Source organism: Pinus tabuliformis, chromosome Q (genome assembly GCF_031772625.1).
Source record: "Pinus tabuliformis cultivar Carrire ecotype Pingquan chromosome Q, CPIR1, whole genome shotgun sequence".
Lineage (NCBI taxonomy): Eukaryota > Viridiplantae > Streptophyta > Pinopsida > Pinales > Pinaceae > Pinus > Pinus tabuliformis.
In genome coordinates, this window is record NC_142296.1 from 898969776 (window position 1) to 898996300 (window position 26525).

Consider the following 26525-nt stretch of genomic DNA (forward strand, 5'->3'; position numbering starts at 1 on the left):
AGCCAACTCAATTCAACCTGCTCCAGACCTCAGATTTTGGTCTTTGCTTCAAATTTTCGGTCACTGCCTCAGGTCTGCAATTTTTGCCCTCTACTGCAAAAACCCTAACTTGCACGTGTAGGAAAAGATGGTGAATTATGTCTCTTTCTTCCTTTGCTTGAGGAGCTCCTTCTTCCTAAGTAATTCAATTGGCAAGATGGTCGTTTTGGGACTTGGTTTCAGCCTCCCAATATAATTCCAATTTTTCGGTCTTGTTGCAACAATTGATGCCCTAATCGCTTCGCATATGTGAGAGATTGTAGCCCAAAAATTCAGATTTCAGTTTCGCTTTTGTCTCCTTGTTTCTCCTTCTTCTTCGCTCCTTTTAGGTCTCTTTTTCTTCGTTGATCGAACTAATTGGATGTGTCAAAAATGAGGTTGAGTACCTCTTATATATAGGCAGGTATTGTTAATCAAGCCTTAGCTTGCGTCCCCCTTGGTTTCTCTCTCACAACTTACTCTAGAGACTAGCTTCAAAACAATTAAGAGGAATGATACACTTAAGAGTGCTTATTGGTTGCCAATGAGTCTCCAATCTTCACATTTCATAGAGACTACCCCCTATAGCTTGCTATAGAGAGACAACTAGAACGGAGAGGGCGGGGATCTGAGTGACAAGCCTCGCCCTAAGCGTTGTTGCATCTTGCTTGTACAGTTTGGGCGACAACAATGAGCACAAATGTTAGAAGAGATGAGAAAATTAGATATAAATTGTAATGTCCCTTCCTAAATTAATTTGTCCCAAGTTTATTTCTCTACAATTTTGTCATTTTTGGTGACCATGAGACCTACAAAATTTTGAAGAAAGACTTACGAGAAAAAGGGGAGGCCAAAATATTTGGTTAGTGGAGGTTAGGGGCCACATGCACAAAGAAAAACACACTTGCCAAGGGAGAAGTTCAAATAACCAAGGAAGGGAGGTCGAAGAGCTAGATGGAGGGGCCCACGTGGGAAAATGGAAGCTCAATAATTATGGGCCGTACAGGGTGTCTAGGAGAGTTGGTGAGGTGGCCTATGAGTTGGAGCTCCCACCAGGGAGCAAGATTCACAATGTCTTTCATGTCTCATGCCTCAAGAAGGTGTTGGGGCAGCAGGTGACAACAACTACGGAGTTGCCTCCACTTGATGACGAGGGATATCAGGTTCTGGAATTGGAAGCCATTTTGGAAACTGGGGCGAGGAAGCTAAGGAACAAAACTATCAAGGAGTATTTAGTACGTTGGAGGAGCTTACCGGATGAGGATGCCACCTGGGAAGGTGAACACATACTTGAGCATCCAACGCTAAAGTTGCTTGGGGACAAGCAACATTTGGGAGGGGAGGACTGTAATGTCCCTTCCTAAATTAATTTTTCCCAAGTTTATTTTTCTACAATTTTGACATTTTTGGTGACCATGGGACCCACAAAATTTTGAAGAAAGACTTAGGAGAAAAAAGGGAGGCCGAAATATTTGGTTAGTGGAGCGTAGGGGCCACATTCACAAGCAAAAACACACTTGCCAGGGGAGAAGTTCGAATAGCCAAGTAAGTGAGGTCAAAGAGTTAGGGGGAGGGGTCCACATTGGAAAAGGAAGCTCACTAATTATAAATAGGAGAAGCTCAACCTCATTTGGGGTCTTTTGTCAATTGAACTCACTCTTGTTGCTCGAGTTGCTTAGTTGGGTCACTTGCTGTTTAGCATCGAGTTTTCCAAGCGAAGAACTTGCCCTTTCTTTGGGGGACTTCGAGTGCCACCCTAGGGAGGTCAAATCGTACCAACTTGGAGAAGAGTTGGAGGGGATTCATAGCTTATCACTCAACCATTTGCTCAGCTAGTGCGTGTTCCAGCAGGACACAGGAAGGGAATACACAAGTGTCATTTCAGGGGTTTTTCGGGTAGCAATTGCCGGGAGAACTTTGGTATAGAAGCTTTAGTGGGATATCAGCGTTTTGGAGGAGTGTTGGTGTAGGAGATTATTGCTTAAAGGCAACACAGATTGCAGCATCCAGGGCCAGCGGAGGAGCCTCTCACTTGGCATACGTGGGAGTTTGTAGGACGAGTTGTGGAGCTAGAGTTTGCTGTGGGAAATTAGGAGAACCTTGGGGGAGTGAAGGTTAGCCTTTTTGGAGTGATTTGGAGGGCTTTCTCTGGGAATTGTTGGTAGGTCGTATTTCCTAGCAGCTACAGGAGGACGTGGTATTTTGGGGTCAAAACCATACCAAACCCTTTCTGGATTTTGGTGGGTTATTTCTGAGGAGCTTGGGGTTAATTTTGCAAAATTTTTTGAGCAGCGGAGGTGGGGTTTTCAATAGCTTCTTTCTAGCAAACAATACAATTTTATGGGGCAACACAAGGCATCATTGGAGCAGCTGATTCTATCATCTGAGCTTGTTATTTTATCACCTAGGATTTGTCGCGCTTGCCATTGAGGCAAGCCCAGTGTGCATTTCTTCCACACTATTGTACTATTGCCCTAATTGCTTAATAAAATGGCTTAGCTGGTTATCATTTCTGGAGTTTACATGGGTGTTCACTGAGTGTTGAAAATTCTTGGTGTGTATTTATTGTTTGCTTTGCATATCACTGTTTTTCCTAATTTGGAACATTACATAAATCATGTAACATTGGACTTTGAAATGTATGATGATTGTTCACTTGAAGCTGCAAAATCGATTGGTTTGCAAGAATGTCATTTGTAAGGTGTCAGGCTATCACCATGTGACACTATAAAGGACGAGTTATAGGATTTGCAATAAATACTTTAGGAGAAGTGGAAATGGTGCTCTGCTTTAGAGGGTATGGTGGAAAAGTGTAGGTTTGAAAATGCGGGGGAGGAAGAATTTTCACAAGTTAGTATTGAGGGAAGGAACAAGTATAAGGTCAAAAAAGTGGGAGATAAGAGGGGTGTGCAATTTAAAGTCTTTTGAATTGTACATTTCTGGAAAATAGAAGATGAAGATGAGTTGATGAAAGTATTGCTGATGTAGTGTGGTTGCACATGTTAATATAGTGCCAATTGTTTCATTAAATTTTGCTAGTGGATTGCAATGTGAATCTAATGAGTGTTGTTTAAACATCAACTGTGAGGTGTAGTTTGTTGCTAAGATGGATGTTATGCTTGAGAACCAAAGCCCTAGTTCTTAAAGACTATATTTTGGTACTTGTGTAGAAAAGAGCAACCTTTTGGAATTCAAACCAAGTTTTGAATTGTGGTGTGGGGGGAGAAATTTTCAACCAACATTGGCACTAAACAAGTCATTGGTTAAACATGTGGTTAGTGACTTGGCAAATCTTACATTGATGAAGCTTGTTTCTTGTCATGAAGTTAGCTTCATCTCTCTCTTGTTTGGCAACTTCAAAAGTTGATTTTTCAATCGCATTTAAGAGATGCATGTGGTCTTATGCAATAGGTATTGGGATGTGAGATTATAGATGATGTATTGGAGGATTTTCAACATATTGCCTTGTACTTTCCATAAATTTGGGGTTCAAAAAAGTTTAATGGAATAATGCTACATTGTTAAACAATGTATTGGAGAATTCCAATAGATTGACTTCTGGTATCATAACATTCACTTGATAATATTTTGCGCAATTTAGAAGGGTATTGTAAGCATCATTTAGAACATTCTCTGTCTTAATAAGTTTTTCATTTGAGGGGTTGACATTGTTAACATATTCTAATGGTCATATCATGTATTTTTAATCTTGAATATTAGATAATAAAGTGACTTAGGACATAATGTAAGAAAGTCACGTCATACTAATAACTAAGTTGAGAACAATGAAATGAAGCTATATGTCATAATAATTATGGTTCATAAAGCTACGTGTCATTAACAATTATGGTTCATAAAGTTGTGTCATTAATGAGAGATGGACTTGTTTTTGATCTTGATACATAGGGAGACTCTAGATACATGCACTTTGGATCTGTCTTAGAATTTTTGGGTAGGATTTGATAGATTTTGGATTGAGATAACGCAATGCTTCTCATGGGTTAGATAGGGAGGGTTGTTAGTTATGCCAACTATAAGAGTTGGAGATAGACGAGTATCAAATTTTTCAAGAACTAATCTAGTATGAGATCAAATGGGGATACTATTGCATATTTTCAAACTCACGGTGTTCCCTTTTAATGCTTGTTCAATGATTTTACTAGAAATGTGTTGCCCTTTTGGTGAGGGAATTACTGAAACACATATGACAACCTCTCTCTTCCTTTAATTGGAGGTGTTCGGGAGGATCACCTCATACTACTTGTTTAGTTTGATTGAGGCACCAAGGTTATAGGTAGAGATTCATGAGACCTCAAATTCTGATTAATGTGACCTCAAGTATGCCCCCCTTGTCCATTCCTCCACCCCTTAGGGTTGCTCAAACAACCTTGGTTCAATCAAGGGTTTGTTCAACAACACGTTGGATGTATGGAGTGATGGGTCACTTGTTTTTTTGCTTTACCTATGCTCATACAATTATCTGGCTTGGTCACTCCCTAGGGGATATGTTCCACTAGTGCATTTGCTCCTTCAAAATATTGTTGACTGTCATGAGGAGCCCGTATTGCAGTCCTATCACACGACCTTGACGAGGAGCACTAGTTGCAGAAGGCCTTGACATCCTCTGCTTTGTTTTAGCACTAGGCTTGGTCACTCCCTAGGGGATATGTTCCACTAATGCTGCTGCTCCTTCAAAATATTGTTGACTGCCATGAGAAGCTCGTATTGTAGTCCAATCACATGACCTTGACGATGAGCACTAGTTGCAGAAGGCCTTGACATCCTCTCCTTTGTTGTAGCACTAAGATCTTCTTGGATAGATTTTTAGCTTTTAGCTAGACACTTAAGTCTTAATTATTTCTTCTTTTAGTATTGATCTAGGAGTTGCTTTCACACTATCACATTGAATTACATTGAATGTACTCGTATAATCCCTTTGACTTGCTTTTGTCGTTTTAATAAAATAATTTTATCTATTTTCATCAATCTATTTCACTATCTCTCCGCTTCTCTGTGACTCACTATTTGTGCATAATCTAATAAAAGCTTTGTTAGATGCTTTGATATTTTCTTCTTTGGTTCCTCGTTCTCCAGAGTTTGTCTTTGGACTTCATCCTCAAATATAGTTTGATGGTTTGATGCAATTTAACATTGTTGATTTCAGACATGTCTTCGAGGAATTGATCAGTGTACTTGGATTTTCCATCAGGGCTTTCCCTTTTGGCTTGTTGCCTTTGGTACCGATAGTCTTCATAGCAAGACTTTGTTGTTCTTTGTGAACGTTAAATGAAGAGTGGGGTCTTTTGAGCAAGACTAGTTCATAGGTCACATGAAAGCAATGTTATCAAAATCAGAATGGAATTGGTGGAACTGGTCGGTCAAGCCGGTCAAGTCGGTTCGAATGAAGAGTGGGGTCTTTTGAGCAAGATTAGTTCATAGGTCACATGAAAGCAATGTTATCAAAACCACACTGGAACTGGTGGAACCGGTCGGTCAAGCCGATCAAGCCGGTTCAAATGAAGAGTGGGGTCTTTTGAGCAAGACTAGTTCATAGGTAAGATGAAAGCAATGTTATCAAAACTAGACTGGAACTGGTGGAACCGGTCAGTCCAGTCGATCAGGCTGGTTTGGGGGTCAAACCAGTTCGGTTTGTGGTCTGAAATTGTAAATGGCCTATTCGATACCGAATTGACCGATTTTGTACCGAATTGGTTGGTTCCATACAATGTGACCAAAGATGTTCCAAACACAACTTAATATTCAAGCCTATCACCCTACTTATTCTATGCAATTAATGGTAATGCTAAATTCTTTAAGTAAAATTCTTTCATTTTCATGCTTCCACTTAAATTTTAAACATTACCATGAGTTGACTCAGGATGTTTGAGAGTGGTTCTGACGTCATTGGATTTGATATGGAAAAAGTAGAATTTTAGATCTCACTTAAAATCCTTTAGACTTAATAGTTTTTTTTTTCTTTGTTCTCTCTTATATCAGGATTTCAAGATTGTAGAGATGGCAACGTTTCCATTGGATTTTATCATGTACGGGGGTATGGAAATACTATTTAATCAAGAGAACTAAGCCCTATATCTCCCTTGGAGTTAGTGACATTGGTTGTTGAACTCCTCTATCATGACCCTACTAAAAATGTAACCATCACTCAAACAAAATCTCGGTTTGACATGCTATGTTTTTTCTATCTTATTTTAATGCTTAGAGGGTGATATTGATGATGGAGATCCTACTATAGACAATGATTTGAATGATATGTAGGTATTTGTTGTAGCATGCTTTCTTTTGGATGCTAGAGGCTAGTTACCGACCACCTGTGGGTAGTGTATATAGGAGAAATTTTTTCTGCTAGATGGTCCTCAACTAGCAACCAACAGCCCCTTGTAGCGAACAGATCAGTAGTCCCTCACCCACTTGTTATGATTGTATGTTTGAAGGCTGACCTCCCAATCCTGAAGGTATGCCAACTTTTCGTTGGTGTAGTTGAGTAATTTTCCTTACTTGTCATGGGCACTTTTGGGCATGGATTGGTGGGGGGATCCGGTGGAAAGAGTGGGCTGGGTCTCTACTCTTGTCTCCACTGCCCGATTCCGTGGTTAGCCTTGTATCCTAGTCCTGTGGGATCTCCTTTATTGATCACTAGCTTTAAGGTTGGCACTACTTGGAAAACCCTGACTTTGGTTGCGTGGTCCTGCATCCCGACACCACATGCATCACCCCCTTCCACTCATTTTAGCTTTATTCATCTCTTTTCCCATCTGGGTCCACATGTGTCCATTGGGTCCACATAGGGTTAGCCTCCCCCTCCTGTTGTCCACACCTTGGGTCAAGCCTATAATGATTCCCGAAGGTTGATGTAGCTTTAAGGAAAAGAAAAAGCATAATTTGGCCACACTCAACAGGAAATGTACCATAAAATGCAAAAGATGACCTAGACATACAAATTTAGCACATGGGCGAAAGCCAAACATGAGCTCTACACCATATACATGGCCATCACCTTGGTTCCTATGGGCCCTAAATGAGCCCCCTCCATCATTAAGAAACCCATGATTGTCCCAACTCCTAGTGGGCAATGAACCACCCCACCTTAAGGGGGTATCCACTTCCATATACTACACATCATGCTCTCATCCCATGTAGCCCCAAGCAGTGATGAAGAAAAATCAATCAAAGGAAAAAGGCATATGAAGAAGGGTGGAAAAACAAGGTTGGGGTAACTTATGTACCATGATTTGCTCCCTCCTACATTCACATAACCCAGGTGTGGGCTTCCCTTATTATAGCTATCCTTGTACCATGACATGTGGTCTGGATGAGTCCCCTGATCCCCACTTTGTTCCATTATTATATCCTTTGCCACCTATCACTTGAGGGATGTACCATGGACATGTCACCTCGTTTAAAGGTTGAAACCTTCTAGTAGGGTCTTTGATTAGCCCCTTATTGAGCTTGGATACACTTGTACATGCTAAGCCCACTATGGAAGGGCATGCAACCATAAAGTGTCCCATTGATTCCATGACTTGTAAGCTCTTTTACTTGATTATTCTAATGATTTGCTGTACTGGAGGGCAAGGGGACTCATTGGATCTTATGTAGGATTGCAACTGGGTCTCCATATTGGGCTTGGTCACCCTATACAAGGTCTTAGCCCTCCAGAGGGCCACATTGGCACTTGTAGGGTGAGTGTTGAGAGCCATTGGCCTCCACCATAGTAGAGAGTATTTCATGGATCCCCAACACCACTCATTGATTGCTCGTGTTCCACCTTTTGGATGAGGATGATGCACTTGGTTCACCATGCCCAACCTACTCCACACATGCACCATAGGCTTGGTAGATGCTCCAGGGTCTAGAGGATGTTTGCGCTATAGAGGGAGGGCTTATGCCATCATCCCAGCCCTTACATATGGTCTATAGGCATTTTTGATCCACTTGAAGACCCATGAGGATGTCCTTGTGCCCCCAGACCCACTTGGGAGCACCACAAGCTCTTCCTTGGAAAACAAAGGGCCAACCCCTTGTCCACTATGTTTGGAGTCTAGTTTTACATCATGGCACCCCAAGGACTTCATTAGGCCTCCTCAAAGGCCCAACGACTCACTATATTGGTCATTTTTCTCTTTTGAGAGGCTTATTCTTGTTTTGTTGAGCTATTTTGGTGGGGTTGTCACCAAAAGTATTGTTATTATGCACATTATTTTATTTTAGGGGAATTATTAGTCCAAATTAGGCCATTTGAATCCCTTAGGATTGTATAAATGGAAGTGAGATAATTCATTTTTATCATCATCAGTTGGATTAGATTGGTATCTCTTATGAGATTTTTGCACTTTTTGCTGTGATAAATTTTCGGAGCTTTTCTTGATGCACTATGATGTTTGGATTTTGCTATTGTCTTTAGAGCTTCTCTAATGCGAGGTTGATAAGTGCATATACTCTCTCTCTCATGTAAGTAAAAAATTTGATGTTATTCTTGTTATCAAAATGGTTAACGGCATGTATGTTGTTACCTTTATTCTTGTATGGGTTAAATGTAATGTGAAATTCTTTTTGGACCTTGAATAAGTGAGTAAATGCATGTGTTGACCTTTTGAGTAATTCGGCGAATGTTCCTAGAGGTACCTCTTAGGTTAAAGACCTCGAAATTGTCTCCTTCGCAAATTTGAAGTATAAATCTTTATTGATCTAGTTGCTGGCCTTGGAGAGGCTAGCAAAGATCAATTAGGGCTCCTTAGCTCACGAAATTCCATGATCTTTGTGTATGTGACTCCATTAAGCCCAAGCAATAAGGCATTGATCCTCGTATCCCTTTGGTTGTCAAATAACATTTTTTTTTCATTTCTTCCAATTCTAGGCCTATCCCAAAAGGTCTCCTTGGGCATCACACGAAATCATTTGTAGCCATCCAAAACCCTTGAAAATTGGTCCACTATTGCCCTGTAGTTTGCTCAAGAGCTACTCCAAATTTCAAGAAATTCTAACGATGGAATACCAAGATATAGAAAGCCCTAACCACAAGACCATTTCTTGCCCTAGGTTGATTTTGGGTTAGTGACCTCATCATGATCATTGCATTCAAATCTCAAAAGAAAATTTGCCCTTTGATTCTCTTCTCTTCCATAATTAGGTCAAGCCCCTCGGTTGATCTACTCCATACCCTTGACCTAATTTTGGGTCCACTTGTTCTTGTGTGGTTCCACAACTTTACAACTCCAATTCCATAAAGATCACATAAAGGGCAATTCTCCATAAGGATTTTTTGGGTCTAGGAAACCTCTTGACAAGATATATTCCCAAACCCTAGCCTCAAGAATCCTCTTAGCCCTTCCTAGAGAACATATCATCTTGCTTTTCAAGGAAGAAAGCCATATAATTGAGTCTCTCTTGTGAATAGGCCTCTAGAATCACTCCTTGTCCTCCTATTTGATCCATTCATCTAGTGATTCCCCTTATACCGGGTCTCCTCCCATCGGTGAAAGTCCGTAAAGAGAAGGGAGCCTTAGCCGAGGCGACAGTGCGCTATCCCTCCATTGTTGCCGTTGATCTAGTAGTTGCTCTATAGGATCCCCTCTTAGGACCCCTGCTAGTTTGAGCGTTAACAAGGCCATTTAGAGCCTGTTTGTTGATGTATTTTTGGTTCAGAGATGGATTGCACTGGGTGCTATTTGGGTTATGTGCACCTTTACATGCTATGTAAATTAAAACTTTTTCTTATTTGTGTATAAATGGGTTGGATTCATATGGATGCACAAGAATATGTATTTTTTTCTTTAAAATTTGAATATTTTATGTGTTTTTGGTCTGTTGGTTTTTTGGTCCAGTTTTTTTACCTGTTCCGTCCGTTTCTCAGTTTAGAGGGTTTTCTGGTTTGATCACTGGTTTGGTTCTGATAACATTGCATGGAGCTGTCTGATATGTGTGGTGTTCCCTTAGAGTGTGTCTACTGTAAGCAAGAATCTTCATGTTCAGCAAATGTTTCATGTGGAATTAGGCCCATATCTTGGACAGGTTCTGAGCTTTTTAGCTGCATAGTAACACTCAGAGCGTCTTTAGCTGTAGGCTTCAATGAGGTAGGGTAATCCTTGTGAGACTGGCCTATATCTATAGCTGGAGCTTCTTGCATTGATTCTTCATGTTTTCCCTCTCTATCTGTTTCGGTTGCTTCAGAAACTATTGGATTGTTTGGCTTGGAGGCATCTTCCCTGTGATCAGTTTTATTTCTCTTTTGCTTTTTATAGGGTCATTATCCCAATCATCTCTTTCTTCTATGGTTACATTTCTAACAGTGCGATTCTTTCTAGCTTTGTGTTTGGAGGAATTCCCTGTTGTTGATGGTTGGTATTGATTGGGATTATTACCCTTGTTGACACTCTTTGAATTGTTTGTGGGCATCTTTGGGGCCATGTTCTGCTAGTGGCAACGTGAGTATCTTATAGAACTTAACCATCATTTTCATCATTGTTACAATGATTACTTGGTTTATTATCAATGTTGGATTGTTTGTTGTCTCCCATATCTGAAATTTCTTGTGTCCTTGTTACTCAATCATAATCTACAGGATTTGTATAATCCTTTTCAACTGGATACTTGCAAGTCAACTTCCTCTAAAAATAAGTTGTTTCATGTCCACCTAAAACTCACCATGGAGTTCCAAACCCCTCAAATTGCATGTAGTATTGGCATTGACCAAAGTCAGTGATAATTATGCCAACTGGAAAGGAAATGTGAAGAAGAGTCTTATGTTGCATGCGGTTTGAGCCAGACAGTAACAGAGGTAATTTTTCTACATAATTGTGGAAAGAGCAATTCGTACTGTACAAAGTTGGGGGTAAGGATAGGGAACTCTTTGAAACTGTAAGCTCTGGTATAAGTATATAATCCTTCTTGAAATATTAGTCAGTCTTTCTTGTGAAGGCCTAATTGCATTCTTCCATCAGGTTGTCTCACTAGTAAATATATAGAACTCTTTCCCAGAGTTAACTTTCAGTGTTGAATGAAAGTACTTTATAGTACTGTATTTAGGCATTCTGGCAAATTTCTCGTGAAATAGCAGTGCACAAACCACATAATAAATAAGGTGAAAGCTGTTAAGTGTATGGGAGCTCCAGGATCTGTCTGCAAATTTGATCACTAATTTTCTGGACCCAACATAATGGTACAACTTAGTATTTGCCTCCATGAACACCTTACATACGAGCCGGGATATATTGTCAAAGGTTAATTTGAAAGTGCTAATCTCATACATTGGTCTTTCTTAGCAGGGTAGGCTGAAGGAGTCATTGGGGTAGCTAGTAAATGGCATGGTACTGAATTCAGAATTTCTTGTCTTCACTGAATGAGATGCCTCTGATGAGTTTTCAATGTCTCAGCTGTTAGTAAGGACAAGGGTCAACTATTACATTATCTTTGCTTGAAGCTGACATTGTGGTCTTTGGGTCATATTACGTGATGCACCAGACCCAACTTCCATTGGTTTTGCTGCCTGAGTTATTGTGGGTGCATCTTGAAAGAAATGGAATTGATGGTCAGACTGTTGTTGTTGATGTTATGAGCAGTATTTTAAAGACATTGAATCTTTGAATATGATCAATGGACATGCACTTCATCATGAAGTGAAAGGTTGTGTTGGTTGAATTCCTATGTCTTGAAGAGTACTTTTTTGAGGTTTACTTTATTGGCCTTACCTTAATTTTTTTAGACAAGTCACATTTAAAGCATTGGCTATGCCTTTTCTCTCGTATGGATTTGTGAGACCTAATAAAGGTCGTTATCCTTTACACTCATTGGACTGCCACAAAATCGAGGTAGCTGCTAGTTAACATTGCATTGTTTTCATCCAATTCAAATAGACATGCAGCTGTAAGTAAACATGACAGAGATTACACTCATTGGACTGCCACAAAATCGAGGTAGCTGCTAGTTAACATTGCATTGTTTTCATCCAATTCAAATAGACATGCAGCTGTAAGTAAACATGAGATTCTCTGTCGCAGTGTCTAATTTTGGCAACCTGGTTATAGTCAGGTCAGATACATTGGAGATTTCATTTATTTTTTTCTAGTAAATAATGTTCTTTTCACTGGCTGATGTTATATGAATTTCATGAGAGGCACATTGTGTGGCACTTTTTGGCTTTGAAGTTGTACTCTGGTATATTGGACTTGAAATTTGGGTTCTGCTATTTTACTAAATCAGTCTGTTTTTCTTTTGGTGGTGCCAGCAACTTGCCACGCAGCTGGAAGGTGAAGCAACTGTAACTGATGCATTGGCACGCGGTGAGATTCAGGCTGCTGCCATGCGGAATGGAATTATGATGCAGAATTTGGGTGCATTGTTGTTAGAGCTTGGACGCACCACAATGACATTGCGTATGGGACAGTCATCGGTATGTTTTGCTTGTCCTGGCTAACTTGGTGTGGATTCTGTTTAATTTCTCAGTTCCAGAATGAAATAAGTTTTGGTTTTCTTTGCTATTAATTGCAGGCTGAGGCAGTAGTAAATGCTGGGCCAGCGGTATTTGTCTCTACTTCTGGTCCTAACCCTTTAATGGTTCAGGTATGCTGTATGCTGCGTAGCGAGCGGCATTCATATTTTTAACAATTATGAGGCCTTTTATGTTTTCTTTTCTAAATCACGTAATTGGTTGCTTTCTGTTTATGTTCTTGTCAGCAGCCCCTTCCTTTTGTGCCTGGCTCAAGTTTTGGTGCAATTCCTGTTGGATCCACCCAACAAGGTACAAGGATGACAGCAGGTTCTGTCACTCCAGGTGATGTACTGAGGAACATCGACATACATATAAGATCAGGTATTCTGAATGTTTTAACCAATTTGCTTATTTGCTTTCTTCTTTTTGGCAACAAGTGCCCATACTTTGTGTTCCTTATGAAACAGGGTCATCATCAGCTCCTAGTGCAAATGGTGAGCAAGGAGAACATGGTAGTGTGCAACAAGCAGAAGGACAGGGTTCAAGTGCTTTTGGAAGACAAGGTGTTTCGTCGGTTCTCGGGGAAACAAGTGCTGTACGGGTAGTGCCAGTGAGAACTGTAGTTGCTGCTGTCCCTGCAGCAATAAATGCACGTCCTCCTAGTGAATCAACTGGTGGTGCACTTGGTGTCTTTTATCCACTTCTTGCAAGATTTCAGCAGCTGAACCCTTCACAGATAACTCAAATTAGAAGTTCACCCCACACAGTTTTTTCTGGAGACAATCCTAGGAGTGCTGAGACTGCCCAACAACAGATCCCGGGATCGGTTTCCTTATCGACTACCTTGCCTCAAGTGCAGGTGCAGGCTTCTGTGCCGACAGCTAGTGAAAGTGGTGTCAGCCAGGAAGAATTGCGATTGGCTAATTTCCCAGCTTCAGCAGGTGCAACTTCAGCTGGTGAAAATCAACCTTTAGTGCAAGGGATGCCACAGAGACAACCTGGTGGGTATGCCAAAGCAGGTGCCATATTAATTCGTTTAGTTCGGGTCTACATCAAAATTAATACAGCTATAACGTAAATATTAGAATTCCAGCTTTTAGTAAATATTAGAATTCCAGCTAGAGCATTCAAGTGAGAACAATCCTAGGTTTGAATATTAGGATGATAGGATCAAGGAGATGCATCTGTTTTTCTTTCTTTATTTCTTCTTGGCGATCATATATGATGGTGAATTTATCGATCAACCTGATCAGAAAATTGATGTTAGTGTGTATTCTTGTATCCATGGTCTTTTTGCCCATATCGTTCTTCTGGTTCAACAAAATATGGTTAGTATTTACTCACGTGCTAACAACATGTATTCCCTTCTATTTAATAGCTCGTTGCCATGGTCCTACTGCAAATTAGTTGAAAGGAATTTCAGTGCTTCTTGAAAGTTGATTATAAATGCAGTTTCTGTGAGGCTTCAGTTTCCCTGTCCTCTCGGGTTATGATTTTGCCAGAACTCAAATGTGTAGCCTTTTATTTTAGTTTATATTAGTTTCCAGGGCAGGATTGTAAATTTACTTTTCCTCTTCATCTATCTTGGAATTGTTGTATGTATTTGTTGTTAAAATATCCTAAAACCAGCTATCTAAGCAAACAGATCAGATCTAGTTACTTGCTGGAATTCTTAACTCTTGCATGCAGCAGAAAACAAGAAAAATAATTATACAGTGCACAATTATTTCAGCTCTCCTAGATCCGTTCATCATTTAAAATTATCTTAAAAACTTACAAGAGCTCCTGTATAGGGAAAATGGCTTTGAGAAATTAATCAAACAAACAGCAAATCGGAAAATGTTAGTCTGCTCAGAAATCAAGGCAACCTGCCCTCCAATCTGTACAGACAATTGTACGTCTGCTCTTTTCATTGCTGCTGACTTGCTAACTGTCCTTGCCGAAGATTAGCTGCCTTCTCCTTGCTGAATTACTGCTGAAATTCTCACCAATGCCTGAAAAGTAGATCTTTGATTTTCTGTTTGTGTTTTTGTTTTTTTGCCCTCTCCTTTTGTAAAGTTGATCTAACCGTGAGATCAATGGCTCTCTTTTAATTAGATCATTAAGTAATCCACTTTAGTCACTTTAATAAAAAATGTTCACTTTATTAATTAATTAATGAAGTGAACTTCTAAAAAGAGCATAGAATACATTTAATGATGATTTCCATAAGTAGACACCCTCATGGAGATCCGTCTGAGCTACAAACACAAACAGCTTCCTGCTCGACAATAGCAGCAGATGTTGTACTCTGGTTTACGCTACATAGAAAACTCAAGCTTCGTGCTGAGTCACACTGACAGTGTAAGACCCTTTTATGCTTTCCACATGCTGGATTTTTGTTCTATTGTTTATCCTGGCTTGTATAATTCATTAGCAATAGCTCTGATACCAATTGATTCGTTATGACATGTTTATGCACAGAGATGCATGACTAACCTTCTACGTTAACATATATTTAAATCTTGCTGAATTAACAAAAACATATAAAGCAACTGTCCATTAAATGTTTCAAAGAAAATACAATATAACAATTAGACACATTAATACAACAATGGTTTACAACATTTAAGTCAGCACTAAATAAAGCTTATGACCCTCTAGCAAATAAAAGGGATTGCTTGTATAGTAAAATTTAAATAGGTCACTTGGAACTGGGTCTACATTTGTGATATGAGTATATATAGGTCAGTATAGTCATTCACACTCACAATTGCATATGATAATTATTTGACATTGATATTTTTGGAGTTATTCTCTTAACCGTAATGAGTTTTTGTGAACCTCATCATTGTCAGTTAAATCAGGAGTTGTGTTCTGTATCTATATTTGGCGTACACAATATTTATTGGGATATTCTTGTTAAATTGGTTTATAACTTTGATAGATTGCTAGTCTGATATTGCAGTATAAAATGCTTCTGAATAAAAATTGAGTCTAGGCTTAGATTTAACAGACATGTCATTGGTAATCATAAGATGCCTTCTCCATAGAGCAGCTGATCTTTCATTGATATTTTCCCAAAACTTACTTTAAATTCTTGTAGGTCTATAAGCATATCAGCAACTCAGGTTTCTAAATGTTGGCAATCCTACAAGTTTACTAGTTTAGTGGTAATTTTAGTTGCTTCTCCGTAATACTGAGAAACATGGTAATAAAAGATAGTTGGAATTAATTATTGTCTTTGATTTATTTGATATATTATCTATCCTTCAGACTTAATGCAATGAAACACTTGTTAGCCATGAAGAGATTGGAATTTAACGGAATAAATTTTAAAGGTTGTTGATGTTGATCTCTGATTTTACAGGTTCATCTGCAGAGCAGGACTTAGGTCAAGGACCAGCCAATGTGCGTGGCTTTATCATAGATGTTGAGGGCCATAACATGCAAGAAGGTCATCCTCAGGGAAATGTTGGGACAACGAGTACTGAAGAAAGCTCTTCAATACAGCTACCGAATGGACTTGGTCAGTTATTTACTGGCATGGTCTCTGGAGGACAAACCAATAATGGAAGAAGAGAAACTGTGGACTTCATATCTCAGCTTCTTCACTATCCAGCAAGAAGCAGTATTTCGAGACAGTCTGCAGGACAAACTGAGACAGTTGCTCCTTCTGGAATAAGTAGCATGATTGAGCAGGCTATGCAAAACCCTTTTTCAAGAGGCAGTCAATTGCAAATGATGGAGCGGATAGGAGAAAGAAGTCGAAATCTAGCAGAGATGTTCTCAGGTTTAAATAGGAATCAAAATGTTGATTTTTCAGGACTGTTGCAACAGATGATGCCTGCTGCGTCTCAAGTCCTAGGCAATGAATCTGAGGCCCCAGTATCTCAAAATGCTGCCGAGGAACAACCTAGAGCCTCAAGTTCAGGCAGTCAAGCATATAATCAAGATGGAGAGACACAGACCAGAATCTCAAATGAGGAACAGCATTCAGCAGAAGAGAAAGAAGTAGGAGCTCAAAAGCCTCAGGTAATGTGTGCATATATGTGAGATTACATTTGTGTGTGTGTGTGCGCATGCATGACTGCAGCTGAAGGCATGTGTGTATGTGGCTATGTTTGGGTGTGTGCATACATGCATGCATGTGTGTGGTTTTGTGCGCATATATGCATCCATGTATGTGTAAAGGTGTTAATTTCTGTGCATGCATGCGTTTGTCTGTGCATGTGACCATGCATGCACATGATTTGCACTTATTGCTCTTTGTATACGAGTAAAAATTTCTGAATGCAACGTATTTTCTTTCTTCCTGTGTGTCATTGTCTTCCAAAGGATGAAGCAGACAATGTTAATGGAAATGGAAATCTTCCATCTAATGCCGAGATACACCAATCAGAGAATTCTGATGATGTTTACCCTGGGGTTTCTCCTCCTTCCAAGCGTCAAAAGGTATAGGATTATTACATCCGATTCTACATTTTGCTCTGTTTGTTATCTGTTGGTTCATTTCTGATTTCAGTAGATATAAATAGGCTTTCCTTACTTTGTTTTTGGAGCTCTCTTAGGGTCAGAATGAATGAAATGGATTGGCTGATGGATGTATCTAGTGTGATTGACCTTTTGCTATTTCTAACTACTTCAGAAATCTTTTGAATGAGCAGACACAATGATTCACTTAATGAGCACTGCTGAAAATATTATATGCCAAGTCTCTAGCTTTCTCCAAATGATATGGAACTGGGGGTGATTCGGGAGTTTTATTACTACAAGTTACTTGAGGTTCTATTAGGATCATGTCCAAGATTGCTTTAGGTACTATTGGCACAAAACAAATGGAATGCCTGATGGAGTAGAGGCTTCACTGCTGTCCCATCAGGTATCTCAGGCAAATGTTTCTAATTGTGAGTTAAATTCTCCCACTCGATTCCTTTGGTGTCGCACAAATTAATTACTCTAGATATATTTTAGTTGGACTTGTTTTGGTGCCCTTCGTTGTGAAGTAATTGGATTTTCAGGCAACTTCTATTAACTGCGTTTTGTTTTATATATATTGTTTAGTGTTTACTCCCTGATTGGATACCTTCTTTGGAGTGTTAGTTTGCATTGATACTGTAATGATTCTATTCTTGGAGTCAAAAATTGGACCTGCTCCTTATACATGATTTAACTTCTGAAGTTCGTTTCTTACAGGAATATAATCACAGCTTTGATGACTGGTCTATGTTGCTCTTCTTTTAGTGTCCAAAGAACTGTAATCTTGAAAGCTGTATAGGGTAGCCAGAAAAGAGTTAAAATGATTCTATTGATGCATTGCTTATCTTTCTTATATGCATTGAAGAGTTGGTTGGATGCGTATGCTTGATATTAGTTACAAATATAGTTATACCGTTTTTGGTGAATATAATTCTTTTGTAATTATGCTGCCATTTTGTCTTTGGATGATTGTCTACTTGGCTACATCCAGGAGGCACTGATCCTTATCATATTCTTCACAACTGTAGCTAGAATATGACAAAGTGTTCTTTCCCTATTCTTGTGATCTTAAGTTTGCTATATCTCATTTTATATACAGGGTTATGGTTCTTTCTGAATTTACATTCTAACGATATGAATTGCTTAGTTTATCTCATTCTCTTCTTTATAGTTTATTCCTTAGTTTGTCTCATTCTCTTCTTTATAGTTTATCCCTGTTCTTCTGTTGGACCAAGTGTATGCACCTTTCTTTGGCACTATTTCAATCAAGTCCCATTCAACCATTAGATCCTCCATGTTCTCCCTGTATGGATCCCTGATTATGCTGCCTCCTTTTTTCTCATTAGCTGAGATTATTGTATTAAAATCTCCTCCTATTATAACTTCTTGATAGATGTTTAAGACTTTCTGATTGCCTAATATGTTCCAGAATTCTTCCTTCTCGACATACAGGGTTGGGGAGTATACATTGTATATAATATAAATCTTGTTGGAGGAGAGGTCTTTCAAAACAGTTTTAATCCAGAACTGGTTGTCTTTTTTTCTAGTTCTTGATATTTGTATGGGTTCCATAGGGTGGCAAGGCCTCTTGAGTCCCCTCTCGCACTGACTATTGCACCTTTGCTGCTGGCCCAACAAATTTGCTTGGCTTTTTCAAATTCATTTGCATCCATCTTTGTTTCATGAAGGAATAAAATGCCTGCTTTCTCAGTCCTTATTATATCCTTTACTGCCAGGGTTTTGATGGTGTTCCCCAAACCTCTTATATTCGAAGAAATTATTTTCATTGAGAGGTGCGCAGAGATGCTTCCTTCTCCTTGTCCCTGTATTTCATTTATTCCTTTCTGGCATTCTGCTGGTTTTTGTGTTGCTGTTCTAATGTTTTCTGCTTGCCTAATATTTTCTCAATGGCAGTGGCGTCATCTCTTTTCTCCTTGTGAGGTTTTCTTCCCATATTTTTGAATCCCTTTTCAACATGCTCAAGATGTTCCCCATCAGCCCAGGAATCTGATTTCTTCTACTTGCAGGAGGTGTTGATGTTCCTATTAGGATGAGGAACAGGAGACCCTTCGTTGTTAAGAGGTTCAAAACTTCAACTAGCGAGGTCTTCTCAATGAGAGATGAGTTAGCAGGGTCATGGGGTGAGGGGGCTGTGTTGTCCACTGAAGGTTTTTCTTTTTTATTGGAGAGGAAGATATGACAGGAGAGGTGTAAAGAATAACTAAATCAGCAGGAGGGTCATCTGCTTCAGGGCAAACAGATTCTGTTGTTGGGTTACCATGTCAGGAAGGGTAGTGAAAGGGTCAAAAGGGTTAGAAGGAGTGGTAGTTACAACCTCTTTCCTGAACGAAGATCCAGCTTTGACATGCCTTGCACATGTTTTCTTAGGGACATGACATTCTCCCGAGGGACTTACAACAGAGGTTTTGGACTTGCAATCATTGGCAAAGCGACCATATTCGTGACAAAGCTTGCACTTATAATGGATCTGTTGATAATCCAGAGTCTGCTCATGGATTCAGTCTCCATTTTTGAGGATTATTTTCTCTGGAAGAGCTTGTTCTAGATCAACTTCAACACAAATACAAGGACAAACATATTGTTTATGCTTCAGTTCAGATCTATCTAGAAACTTTGCAAGAGAGTTTCCTATGTAGATGGGGCTGTCAGTCTCCCAGCAAGGAAGAGGAAGACAAGGAAGTCAGACCCAGACAGGGTAAGGGTTGTGACTCGAATTTTTTTTGAAGGAAGCTCCGTGGTAGGAGCATTATCAGCTTTCTTTACAAATTTTGAGGAGAGGGAGGAACTGGTTTTGACTTTTTACCCCAACCACTAATTAAGGTGCTGAAAGCTGAGTCTGCTTGGAAACCTCCAGAACCCGATGATATTTCTTCTAACGTTGTTGGGTTAATCGATTGCGTATCTCGTACAAAGCGAGGAAGACAAGATTCGATTTTTTGAAGTGCGGGAGCAGTTGCAGAGCCCTTGGAGACAAAGCTTGAACAAATTGAAATAGAGGCCTGTGTAGATAGTTAATCATTGAAATTTCTGAGTTTTATTGGCCGATCAGATGATTTGGCAGTGGACTGGATCTGTTTTTCCTTGTATTGTTGGTGAGATTTGTATATCTGGGAGAAGTGGTTGCTGATTTGGTGATTCAAGAAGAAATTGATAGATTTCTGAGTGTTTTGCCACAGAGATTGGGTAGATTAATCAGAAATCCATATTCATGTGTTTCACTGTTGATTTTGTGTAGATTTATCAAAATCTGTGGGATTTTTGACTGTTTAAGAGCAGATTTTTGGAAATGTTTGTGTTTTGTTCTTGTTTGAGGGCAGTTTTTTCACAAATCTATGTGATACGTGGCTGCCTACTGGTGTTGAGAGCCCATATACAATGGTTTGTCCTCAAGATTGTAGAGTGAGGGAGGGAGGAAAATCTATTTTGAATTTTCAGCATTTTACTATGTTTCAGTGTCTATTTCTGCATTTATGACCTGTATCACTGGCCTTTTTACCCAACATCATGTTGTAAGGTAGCCATGGAATTTTTGGCAAATGCTACATGCATGTGTAAGCAACATATGTTTGTCATATTTGAGTAGAGGTGCTTGGTTGATATTGTCCTAGGTAGATGTTCCCAACTACAAGCTATGGGTAGAGAGTCGAGACCAAGACAAGTTTGATGTGCAAGACAGAGAAACAATTATGTTGGTCAAGTTATCCATGACATATGATATGCTTCAGGACTTGTAGACAGAGAAGACTTTGGCAGCAATTTATAAGCATTTGGAAAAGTTGTGTGAGATGTTAGACAAGGACAGATCCTTTTTCTTGAAGAATATGTTGTTCTAGAACACGGTGGATCAGGGTGAATGCTTGCAGGAGCATTTGCTCAAAATGACGGATATTGCAGATTAGTAATTAGGCATTGGTTAGAGGATGGAAGAGGAGGAAATGGTGGTAGTCAGAATGAAAAGCTTACCATGTGCTTACTAGCACCTTATTGAGACCCTAAACATTACCACTACAGATGTTGACCTGAAGTTTGATGAACTATGCAATGAACCCTTGCAACAGGACAGATGGAAGAAACAATGTGGTAGCGGTATTGGGATAGAGGGTTCAAAATATGCCTTTGTAGCCAATCTTAAGAGGAAAGACAAGTGGCAAAAGAAGAGAGGTCAAGCCAGTGGTGAAGATTCAACCAGAAGTCCCTGGAACATCATATGTCACTATTGTGGCAAGGCACGCTATATAACGGAACACTGTAAAAAGAGGTTGGTTGGTTTGAAAACCAGCCAAGGAGGGCCTCAAGAGAAGGCTAATGTCATGAAACATATAGGGGAGCTATCCTTCTTTGCATTCATGACCAAGTGATTGGTAGATCAGCTTAGTTTATTTGATTCGTGCATTGATTCGGGGGCATCAAGACGCTAAATTAGCAAGCACCACTAGTCCATGGAGTAAAGATATAATATACTCAAAACTGTTTCTAGTTTTCTCGATTTTGGATTTCTAGCGCAAGTCTCCTCATTAAATGTGTGTGTGTGTGTGTATGCCATTGTACCTTTTCTGTTTTTATTAAGAATATGTTTGCTTTGTAAGATTTAATTGTACAATCTTAAAACGAACAAATCTATGTGTCAATTTTTTTTTGACATGATTGTTCTAGGCCTTTGATATTATTATCTAGGTGTAGTAGTTTGGCAAATTGGTAACAATTTTTTTTGTCTCACAAACAAAATGTTTTGTGGGTTTGCTTGACAAGTTTAGAATGATATATTACAATATTATCTACCCTCATGGAGAAAGGGTTAAAAATTTCAAGGAAGATGGACTCCTTGGTAGTTAATGACTCAGTCTACAAGTAGCTAATGCGAAAGCTTGATATAGATTATGACCACTAGGCTTGATTTGAGGTATGCTTTGAGCTATGTGTGTTGAGATATGTGAAGGGGATACTCGACTTTGGCATTCTTTATTGTAGAAGCAAAGACCTTCAACTACGTGGGTATACATATTTAGATTGATTAGGTTGAGTGAATGATAAAAAAACACTAGTTGTGGATATGTAGTTAGCCTTGGCTCTGGTGCAATCGCATGGACCAACAAGAAACAATATGCAATAGCCTTTTAAACTACAAAAATAGAATATCGGGTAGCAGTGAAAGTAGTGTATGATGTAGTGGCTCACGAGGTTTCTTTCAGACATGGAGATGTAATAGACAAAGTTGACTCCCTTGCTCAATTATAATCAAAGGGTGGTTAAGCTGCCCAAGAGTTCGATCATCGACAAGCATATTAAGAATGCTAAGATACATTGCCACTTCATTAGACAACTTGCAGAGGATGGATCTATTAAGGGGTTGAGAGCGAGGGTTTTTTTACCATTGGGCAAGGTTCAATTCTCAAGGGCTTAGCTTGGAGCCATGGGGGCACCTTGAGGTAGTGGTCAAACATGTGGTTGCACCTAGAGAAATTATATTAAATGGTCTTGTGACTTGTGCACACATAGGTGGATCATGGCCCACTCCCATGTTCTCTTAAAATAAAGCCGATTAAGCTAGGTAGAACAATGAATGTGTCAAATAGCAAGGCATTTGCTGATTAATAGTGGGGCCCCACTTAGGTTTGAGTCTTGGTTAACTTTCCAAGCATGCTTGTGGCTGGTTGCTTTAGGCTTAGGAGCATGGGGGAAATCACTCCTTAACCTTGGGCCCTCTTGGTGACAAGCGATAGGTCTACTAATTCTCTTGATAAAAAAAGGTGGGCAGGAATGTCATTGTGATGTACTTAGACCTACCTCCCTTCACTATCAGGGTACCTCAATAAATCTTTCATCTTTGAATGGAGTTTACGTACTATGAGTCCAATTCATTATCTAAAAGCCTTATAACAAGTTTAAACATTCAATCTAGTCTCAATGTTGATACCAATTACAATTGTAGTGGAAATAAGGATCTGTACATAACAATATCCTTGCATTGAGTCCCATTTAAGCTCAAAAATCCCATGATATATTTTACACGTGATATATAGAATCAAAATTTAAAATGGAAATACACATAATGTATGACAAGTTTTACCGAAATTGTTGCAACAAATATTTAACACATGCACAAATTACATAGTGATTCTCATCCAGATGGTGGGTAAAGAAATTTTCCCTTATGCCATCAATCTCCCATTAAACTCTCTGCCATTAAACCATATGCCAATGAGAGGTATAACTTGAACTTGGAAGTTGGAACTAGTAGTCCATAGTACATATTCATCTAATTGATAGAAGCAACTCTTGGGACAAATGCAATATATGGAGTGCCTGGAAAGGCAAGTGAGTGATCAACATTTTACACGTTTAATTATTCCATTACATGTTATTCATATAATGTGCTAGATCCATGGAAGAACATAACATAATACAAATCAAAGCACTCTACAAAGAGATATAAGTTTGACCGTTTATTGGTTTTCCATATAGTTGGCATAACTACATCTTTATTTATACAATAGAGGTTGAATTGTGTGTTTTCGCACTAGAATGGATCATCTTAACAACCTGAATATACAATTATATTTCAACTAGCCATTAACATATCTAGCAATTTAACTTTTAGGGAAGCAACATTGACACAACAACCAATAGAATTAATTCTCCAAATATAGGGTTAAAGATAGTTCACCCTTTTCTATTTCAAGATATTCTCTCCAAGCACCTCAACTAACTCTCAACATTATAGACACCTCCTAACACAACACACAAACACCCCTATTCCTTGTTAAAGGGTTTGTTAAGGCATATACTCTACTTAAGCAATGAAAGCTAGAGGGAAAGCTATTACATTTTCTCTACTTAAGAGACCAAGGGTCTGGCCAAACTCGGATCATACTTAGCCAAATTTATACATTATTAACCAAATTTACCTAAAAATACATAAAATATTAAATTGAATCAAAAAATACATTTTAAAGATTCTATCCATTAAAGGCAAAATATGAGAAGTTTGAATAAGAATATTCCATGTAAGGATGAATATGGAAAGATGGGATGAAGTGCAATTCATATCTAAATCAAAATACATAAGTCAATTGTAAACTACCCACAAGGGTTGCAAAGAAAGCTCGAAGCTGACTACAAATCACAACTCTTTAATACAATTCCACAAAACCCAAGTGCTCTTAAATGCTCAATGAGAGAGATGTGAGGCAAATGGGGCGCAGGTGGGGTGGGGTATGGCTCAATATAATGTCACTTTAGGGTGCAATGGGCGAGAAAGTCTAGCTTCATCTTTTAATTTTATTAAGAATGAGTGGTCCAAACCCATCCAATTTGTAGGTGATTAGTTCATTATAGACTAGGTCGAATTGGCTTGTTTGTATAGATTTCATATTGAAGCTATTGTTTTAGTGGCAATGCAAAACTGGTCCCTTAACTGGTGTGAAGGCCAATTTGATTAGCCTAAAGACCTTGTTGGTCAATTTGATTGGTTTTGGTTCTTGTTCAATAGGGTTTAAAATGATGGATGGGACCAAGTTTGAATAAGAGAAATTGGGAGTAGAAGGAGAAGGCAACTAGAGGTAGACGAGCATCAAAATTCCAACAAAATGAATGTCTCAGGGAGACATGAGATAAAAGTTGAGTGAAGGAATGCAGGAGAATTCCAAAGTAAATTACATGTCTTGGTCAAATTGATTGGTTTTGGTTCTTGTTGAACATGGTCTGGAACAATGCATGAGACCAGGTTCGAATAAGAGAAATTGCGAGTAGAAAGAAAAGATAACTAGAGGTAGAGGAGCATCAAATCAAGATTTTGACAAAATGAAATGTCTGAGGGGAGCATGAGATAAAAGTTGAGTGAGGGACTGCAAGAGAATTTCGAAGTAAATCACATGGCAAATGGGCATACTCAATGAGGGGTGTGAGAGAGAACACTCACATCTATGTTGGAGGATTGGATGACATTACAATGATCAAATGATAAGCATGTCAAAGAGTTTATTATGTGTGGACTCTGGAGTATGTTGCCATAAAACAATAGAGTGCGACTTAACAATAGAATGAGACTTGAGGGAGGAACACCATTTGAGAAGAGTGACATTTCTTGAAGTGACCATGCTTTCAATGAAGCAGTGATCCAAGTTATCTTTTGTTGATTGTCAAAATAGGACTAACAAAATGAAATGGTTGAGGAAGACATGAGATAAAAATTGAGGGATGGAATGGAAGAGAATTCCAAAGTAAATCGTGTTATCTATGGGTAGTTTCAATCAGAGGAGTGGGAGAGTGGTGTCATCTATTTTGGAGGACTGGATGACACAACAATTTGATCAGATCATAAACACGTCGAATAGTCTATATGTGTGGAGTATTATTGCCATAAAAGTTAAAACAATGGATGCATACTTGGAAGAAAACTCCATCTAAGAGGAGTGTTGTTTCTTGAAGTGGCCACTACTTTTGAAGGGACCATTTGATCCAAGTTATCTTTTCCTCTGGAGCATGGTTCACAAGAGGGGAGGAGGAGACACTTTCAACTCCTCCAAGCAAACCCACAATGTACCATCAATATGAAGAACGCCTTTTTTAGCTATTTATTCTACCTTAGCATTAAATCATTGCCTAATGTTGAAGGACACCACCTCAAAAACTTTTAGAAAGAGTGTTTTTTGAAAAAACAAGGAACAAAGCTTAGATGCTAATTGTTAAGTCTCCTATCTGCGAGACATTCGCTCTCTAAAGGTTCCTTAATGGCCTCAGTTCTTGTGCTACACAACCTAATCTCCATGAGAATTTAAATTTTGATTTCCTTTGAGATCAATGATGCATCCCCTCGTGGCTCTTGTTGTGCTCGTCTACAAGACTTCACATTGACACTTGAATTATATGCTTTTAGCTTCATGTAAGAGGTCTCAGGGTCTATCCTTTAGGATACTACCTCTATTGTGTTCCTCACTTGATGTCTTTTTTGGGTTAGGAACCATAATCATGGGTGACAAGTTGACACCACGTACCATGAGAAAAATGCAGGGAAATGCCTAGAGGTTTCACTACGAGGTATTACGTGGAAAATAAAATGCTTCCACTTTTGAAGCATATGATGGCATTGATATCATGCTAATTGTCATCTATATTTGCCAATCTCATTTTTTTCTCTTATTTCTGTTATGTTCATAATTATTAAGAGATATGTACTAAATCTAAATTCATGTTTCCTTTAAATGTTGTTGTCATGATTGGTGGTTGTACATGCCTGTGTAATATAAAATTTTTGTGCAACAATTACAAAACTTATATTTATGTAATTGTCCTTTAAAATAATATTTAGATGTGTGTGTCTTTGTCATCAGGTTATAGCTTGACTAGATACCTTCAATACATCCAATACATATTTCAGTTATTAGCTTGATATGTTCCTATATATTCATTCAACTGTTTCATGTAAACAACAATTTATGACTTATTTAGTTGTTTTAATTGGAAGTGCCGAATTCAATGTGAAAATATGTTCTTGCTGGGATACATGCACATAATCTTTGTAATATTTTTTTAGATTTAGTTAAACTTGTATTATTCAAATAGATCTTAATTTTTAAAATTTGAA

General features: G+C 38.8%; 1 protein-coding gene across 9 annotated transcripts in view; it reads left to right on the forward strand.

Annotated features, from left to right (window-relative positions):
- Window positions 1–26525, forward strand: part of LOC149222370 (uncharacterized) — a 139280-nt gene that overhangs the window by 92174 nt on the left and 20581 nt on the right. For 5 of the 9 annotated variants that reach the window (XM_089385408.1, XM_089385407.1, XM_089385413.1 and 2 more), the window contains 6 exons: window positions 12260–12424; window positions 12523–12594; window positions 12709–12844; window positions 12931–13482; window positions 15813–16477; window positions 16781–16897. In XM_089385408.1, coding sequence (XP_089241534.1) covers window positions 12260–12424; window positions 12523–12594; window positions 12709–12844; window positions 12931–13482; window positions 15813–16477; window positions 16781–16897 — 1707 coding nt within the window. Of the gene's footprint in view, window positions 1–12259; window positions 12425–12522; window positions 12595–12708; window positions 12845–12930; window positions 13483–15812; window positions 16478–16780; window positions 16898–17109; window positions 17350–26525 lie in introns of all 9 variants that reach the window. The other 4 variants (XR_016249425.1, XR_016249426.1, XM_089385411.1 and 1 more) reach the window with 4 other exon arrangements.